At 39.2% G+C, this 6,854-nt stretch overlaps 1 protein-coding gene across 3 annotated transcripts; it reads left to right on the top strand.

Moving 5' to 3' along the window:
• Positions 1-193: 193 nt before the first annotated feature.
• LOC135166662 (uncharacterized) lies at positions 194-6,759 on the top strand. Of its 3 annotated transcripts, XM_064129139.1 has the most exons (4): positions 194-623; positions 2,112-5,104; positions 5,170-5,253; positions 5,452-5,591. In XM_064129139.1, the coding sequence occupies exons 1-3, from the start codon at positions 489-491 to the stop codon at positions 5,234-5,236; spliced, it is 3,195 nt and encodes a 1,064-aa protein (XP_063985209.1). In that variant the 5' UTR covers positions 194-488; the 3' UTR covers positions 5,237-5,253; positions 5,452-5,591. The 3 variants fall into 3 exon arrangements, with proteins under 3 accessions (XP_063985209.1, XP_063985208.1, XP_063985207.1); XM_064129138.1 differs by lacking the exon at positions 5,170-5,253 and having other exon boundaries at positions 209-623; positions 2,115-5,104; positions 5,452-6,759; XM_064129137.1 differs by lacking the exon at positions 5,170-5,253 and having other exon boundaries at positions 234-623; positions 5,452-6,759.
• Positions 6,760-6,854: the final 95 nt, after the last annotated feature.

Raw genomic sequence — 6,854 nt, 5'->3', positions numbered from 1 at the left:
ACCACTTCAGTTACTCGAAACGCGAGATGTCATCGCTATCGAACCCCTTCCCCTCATTTTGTGTAAAAATCATTTACTTTAGTGAGACGGAAAACTTTATTGTTGCTCCGAAATAAATAGTTACCTTCGGGCCTTTAAGTCATAATCCATCGATTCTCATATTCACAAGTCCTTTCAACTCAGTAAAATGTTGTTTTTTATTGTTTAGAAAAGTTGATCGTTATCGTCAAGAGGTCCTTTTGATTTTCAAATTAATTGATAAAATCATAACAATAGCCCACAAAGTAGAACGACTTTCATGAATTTGCGCGCCTATTTATTCGAAATAGCCAATGGCAACTCAAGGTACAATGAATTTAACAGGGTGGCCATAGTTAAATCCAAGATGTCCGTCCGCTTGACGCGAGAACTTCCACCGCAATCCGCTAAAAATACTTTTTTACTGACTTAAGTAATAGTAATTACATTAATTGGAGTTTTGTCGAGCTATGGAGTTTTCGGTGACAGATTCAGCAGTTTTGGAGACATCTATAGATATCGTTGAGGATACACCAGTGGACGAGGATTCGTTTACAGAGATTGAGATCAGCCACAACGTTAACATCCCTGTCGACAATAATAAGGTATAAATCACTGGTGTTTTCCAGCCTTTAGACCCTCCTCAAGGGGCAATAAAATTTATTGTTGAACAACATTGAACCTTTCTTAGTACTCACTGCGTCAATTAGCCCTGGGGATTCGCCAACTTCCCGCCTTTTTGAGTATTGAGTCCCAAATTTAGACACTTGTAAACTTCGTTGGCCTGTTATGAATTTTTTTACGAGAGTTTGGCAAACACATGAATCGATGATTCTCATGAGGATTTTTTTGTGTTTTATTTACGAGAGAATGTAGAGATACAGGAGGAATTGTCAAAGAAAATGTCTTATGCAAATTTTTGGAAATTATGCAAGTAGACTCCTAAATTTTGTCATAAATGTACTGAAATTATATTTATGGTTGATCGTGTTTTCACTCCATGAGTCAGTTATTTTTTTAAATATAAAAGTGAGAGACTTTTTTTTTATTTAATATACACATCAGGTCAAAGAGGTTAACGAATATCGACAATAATTAGAAATTTGTGTTCTGTTGATTAGCCAACATTTTTTGGAGTATTTCAAATTTCCCATTAAGATTGTTTCTTCTTGTTGGATCTTCAATTAAATCAACAAAATTTATCATTTTGTTCTTTCTCATAGATATTTTTCCACGTCACTTTTTAGTTTCCTTGGGTCTGATCTTCAGGGCGCCCACCTATAGTGTGGTATAGGAAGCACAGATGCAGATACTGTACAAATTCGTTCGCTGAGTGCCCTGAAGATCCTACCCCTGGAGAGTTAAAAGAATTATCTGAACGTTTTGCTTTTTAATGGCTATTGACCCATTCGATGCATACAATACAATCGGCGGAAATTGTAGAAAACAATAACTGATAATGATACAGGAACTAACTCAAAGTAATTCAGTCAATTTAGCGATAATCAACAAGTGAGGAATACAAGAGCTCAGTCGATAGTGTGGCCCTTCAATTATCCTATGGATAGTGGCCCTCATAGTCGAGGCGTCAAGGGTCTTATGGTTAATCTATGTCAGACGATCGATTTTTTTCCACCATTCTCTGGCGTCTAAATATATAAAGGGAATTCTCTGTTAAATCGCTGGGTCGTTGACCTTCACTCGTTCCCAAAAATACTAATTTTTAGATGTTTTTATGGATTTCTAACATAACTGTTGTGCTATTCAACCAATTGTGATGAATAAAGAAAGAAAATCTTGGAATATCCATCGTCTAGTAGAATATATTTTTCACATTGCTATCTGATACATGAAATGTGGAAATTCGGGGAAAAAATAGAGGAAAACTCAAATTTCACTGGATCTACGTAATTGATTTTTTTTAAGAAATTCATGAACATTCTACTATCGATCAGCAGTCGTACTTAACTCACCGAACCGTGAAAAACGTTACAACTTCCATCACAATTAACTAAATTACCAACTTTTCTGGAAATACAAAGTTATCCATTCACCCACAGCTAAAAAATTGACTTTCTCCTTTTATCTCTCAGCAGGATTCAGTGGACATCTCCACCGAACCCGACAACACAGATCTAATTCATCCCTGTTACATTCACGTGGAAAGATGCGATAAAATTTGGGAGACAATGAAGCTTATTCGAGAGCTGCAGGAGCCCCACTCCGACGACTCCCTTGAACACCTCTATTACGATGATACCCACGAGCATGATGACGACGAGGACGAAGAGGAAAGACGAGTAATGGCTGCTGACGATGAGGAAGAAGAAACGACTGACTCTCCCCTGAACGACGAGGAATCAAATTCCTCCTCTCAAGCGCATCCCATGATTCCCTACATAAAATATCAACCAGTATTGGGTAATGGTAACACAGCCCTCCCAAACTTTCAATTTTCTGTAAAAAGCACTCGTGCTCTATATCAATGTAACACATGCGGACGTCAATACAGCCACCGTTCCACATTACGAGAGCACTCAGAGCGAATCCACAACATAATTCTGCCCATGATTCGTCGTCCCCCCAAATGGAAACCCGATCGATCAGACAGCAGCTCAAAAACCGATGACAAATCACCCGACAATGATGACGACGAGAGTAATCATGAGTCAGGAAGTACCATCTCATCAACTCCTTCAGAAGACAAAGAACGGCTTCTGGATTCAGCCAGTGAAACTCACGAAACTGATTACCTCAGTTCATCCGGTAAAATTCGTCACACAGGGACCTGCAAACACTGCGGCAAGGTTCTCTCGGAGAAATATTACTTAAAAGTCCACGAGACTCTACTCCATGGACTTGTATCTCCCTTCCGTAATGGTGGTGGTCCCCTTGTCCTCAAGAACTATATAACGAAAGCACCACCTGTGGTTAGCTGTGATCACTGCAACGATTCGTTCTACGGAATTGAAAAGTTGAATGAACACAAGCACATCATTCATGGAATAGCTACAGAATCTTCCATATCAATCCCCACTGTTTCGTCATCCTCGGACAGTAAAATTAACGGCAGGAAACAGGTGGCAGTGAAAAAGCTAACGATATCATCTGTACAAACGTTGTCCTCCAAACGGCTGGAGCCGCAGAGTTCATCGAGTCAAAACCTGAAGACGTTAAAATTGAAGTCATCTGTCGTAACATCACAACTCATTCGAAGAAACAAGAATGAAAAGACGACACGAGCATGTGAATTTTGCGAAAAGATCTACAGCAACGAGAGAAATTGGAAAATTCATCTTATAACAGTCCATGGGGTAGCACCACCCCAGAAAATAGTTTCCCGTAGAACCTACGTTAACAATTCTTTAGGAATTCACAGTTGCAAGTACTGCAACCGAAAATTTTCCTACGCAACTACTCTCCGAAATCATGTGATTTTGCAGCACATGAAAGAACAAATTTCAAGTCAAAAGCCAGTAAAGCCTCAGAAGTCCTCACAGATTCAAAAGAAATCACCACCAGTTCCTTCATCATTAGAACTCGATGTTTTTCAAGTCAACAAAGCCCCACCAAAATTAACAAAAATCGCTCCACTAGAGCAGGAAGACGCGAAACCTCTGATTTACAGTTGTGAAAGTTGCTCTAATACGTATTGCTCACGGCAGAGTCTTCTGTACCACATGGCCAGTGTTCATCAGATTTATCAGAATTATACCAGAAAGGTAAGAAGAAATTTCAACAAACCATTTGTCTGTCAAGTCTGTCACGAAAGATTTTGGGGTAAGAAAAATCTCACCCAACATGAGCTCATCTTTCATGGAATACGGACCTCATCTCTACAGGGAAAACAAAGACTCGTTCACAAGGCGAAACAACGATCTAGCTTGTGCTTGACAAAATCCAAGGATGGAATAGTAAAGAGACCCCCACAATTGACGCCAGTTCGTTCTCTACGTGATAAAGAGCGTTTGAACTACGACGAGATGAAACTATTGAACGAGAAAGAGATCTACAAGACCCCGAAGACTCCACTAGTCTCGAGAACAAAGAAAGATACCACATTACAGACATCATCGGATAATGAAGAGCCAGTGCTTCAATGTATACTTTGCAACAGACACTGCAAGAAGATAAGGAAGCATTTTGTAGAATTTCATAAGGTGCGAAATCCGGAAATACTGATCTCCCAGTGTCAGATATCTCCAATGAATCAATTATCTACCACGAAGGAAAGCAGGACCGCGGTGATGGTCAAGAAGGAAATCGTGGCTCCAGTGCGTATTAAAAAGGAAATCAAAGCTCCATTACTGGTTAAGAGGGAGATTAAGGCTCCGTTGCCGATAAAAAAAGATGTGAAGACTGGTTCGCGGACTAAGGCAAATCTGATAAATATTTCTCAGATAAAACAAGAGCCTGGTGCTCTTCACATTCCTGTGAAACGAAAAAGAAGACCAGTAGATTCCATGAGACAGAAGAAGACGATGCCTGTTCCGGGACCACAAGCGCCTTTTGAACTTGTATTGAAGGAAATACAGCAGAGGAAACGACGAGTCTATTCATGTAAATCCTGTGGATTTGTAACTTATGGGTATGAAACAGCGAGGAGGCATTGCAGAACGGTGCATGCAGGGGGAGAAATTGCTGGAGTACAACAGACAAAAGGGGATTCACCGGAAAACATGGATGTTAAGATTGCTCCCGTGATCCAGAGGCGCAGGTCTGAGGGACAATTGGGAAACCGAAAACGACGGAGGGAGTCGTTGGATAAAAAGGAGATTCAGAAGAGGAGGATCTCATCGATCTTCGGGGGTGAGCTGAGAATGACGAGAGCTGTAAAGAGACTGAAAGAGGAATTGGAACACAAGTGTGAGAATTGCGAGAGAATGTTTAGGAATGCTGATATTCTCGCTGCTCACAAGGTTTCTTGTAAAGTTAGAATGATGTTCGAGTCGGGAATGGAGTCCAATGATACTAGGGAAAGCAGTGATAGAGATTCTGGTATTGGTATTAGTATTACGATTAAGAAAAAAAATGACTCGTATGAAATCGTCAGCAGAGATAGCAGCGGAGAGAGGCCTTCCAAAAGGTTAGTAATGAGGTTTAATTAATTATCTGTGAATAAGTAATAATTATCTGTGAAACGTTCTCCAGTCTGCTGGCAAATCTGGATTTTTTCAAAACCGAGCAGGCCCTGCAGGGGTTTCCAGGATTTGTTTGAAAGCCATGACCCGCAAGGTTCCTTTCCTATCTGGATCACATTTTCTCTTGTAGACTCAATACTAATACATTCCATTCGTAAATTTGAAAAAAATCTCGTATGCTGTTATAGCATAATGGAACCATAATTTAGAACCGAAATAATAAGTTTTTATGCAATCAACCTCATTGCTCTATTCAGTTTCAATTAAACGTTTATCATTATTATTTTTACAGATTTAATATGGGAGATGGTTCCTCCGACGCTTCATCCGATACAAGAAACTCTCTGAATTTCGTTCCTGAACGTCGAGCCATTAAAAGAGAGAAAATGGATGACGACGATTGGGAGGTAGATCTGGAACGAGAAGTTTTTGAAGAACAGGAGTTAGAGAGCGTCGACGCTGTGGAGGATCCACCAACTGGACAGATTTTGTCATTAAGAGATCTTTGTAAAAGAGCACTTGGATACACTCGTGAAGTACCCAAGAGCCCAAAAATTCGCAGCACCAGGCGGCACGGTTTCCAATGCAGGATCTGCAAGGGATACTGGCCAAGTCGCAGATCCAGAGGGACACACTGTTGGAAGGCTCATAACGTCTCAGCCACTGAGCCTTATCTTGTCTACAGGGTCGAGACATTGAGAAACCTTTGTGTCAATGTACTGAAGCATCATGGCGATCCCGAGGCTGCTAAGAAAATTTGGTATCCTTGTCATGTCTGTAACAGCGTCTGGCCGACTATTAAATCCCGACAGAGTCATGTCAGTGCACACGAGTGGAGGAAGAAGGGTAGTTCATAATTTTGTAGATTCATTATTTAGGAATGAAGACGTCAAGATAAAGTAGTGATTATTTATTACTTTTGTTGGACATAATTTGGATTATTGTATGATCACTTTGCTATGTTATTTCGTTAGTGGAGCACGTGATTATGTTTTGGAATTGATTATTTGGGATAGAGGGGAGGATTTTTATACACATTTTTTGCGGCTATCCGATTATTTACAAGCAGATGTCTCTTAACTTGTTGAATTTCCCTTCTAAACCCTGGGTTTTTGGAGGCATTTGTAAAATTGTGAAAAAAACCGTAGACATAGAAATACTTTAGAAGCAAACAAATATAATCATGTTCACACATTAGACGCTATGATCGATCTGATCTTTGTATAAATTTTCAATTCATCAACATAAGTAATACAACAGAAAGAAACCGCATAACCTCATTAAATTGTCTTTATTTGAATTCGACATGTCACTACATGATTTAGATAATTTTTTAACAAATTAAAACTCGTCACGTGTTGTTAATTAGGCGTAAGGTCGATGATTAGACCAAAGCAGTGTTATTAACAAATGCAAAAAAAAAATCTCTATTAAAAGGGAAACAATAAAATAGCTTAATTGATAAAAAATTAAGGGAAAAAAAATTGTGCATTGAATGTAAAAACATTAGCATTCAGTATGTCCTGTTTCGTTCTGTTATGTTACTTCGGTATAAGTGTACTAATTAATTACCAATCAAATAATATGAATTATGTACCAGTTAGATTGCCAGGGACACATCACGCTCGACGAAGCTAAACGTTTTAAACCCATTGATATTTTTTCATCAATAAAAACATTTTAATGAAATAAGTA

This window comes from Diachasmimorpha longicaudata, chromosome 10, assembly GCF_034640455.1.
Source record: "Diachasmimorpha longicaudata isolate KC_UGA_2023 chromosome 10, iyDiaLong2, whole genome shotgun sequence".
Taxonomy (NCBI): Eukaryota; Metazoa; Arthropoda; class Insecta; order Hymenoptera; family Braconidae; genus Diachasmimorpha; species Diachasmimorpha longicaudata.
Note: the sequence above shows the minus strand (reverse complement) of the source record. Positions and strands in the feature narration are given on the sequence as shown.

Bases quoted from the DNA above. Each gene is read 5' to 3' on its own strand.
- LOC135166662 (XM_064129137.1), top strand. From the start codon at position 489: ATGGAGTTTTCGGTGACAGATTCAGCAGTTTTGGAGACATCTATAGAT. The intron at 624-2,111 runs GTATAAATCACT...TTTATCTCTCAG, and splicing joins TCCCTGTCGACAATAATAAG to CAGGATTCAGTGGACATCTC. The intron at 5,105-5,451 runs GTTAGTAATGAG...TTATTTTTACAG, and splicing joins GGAGAGAGGCCTTCCAAAAG to ATTTAATATGGGAGATGGTT.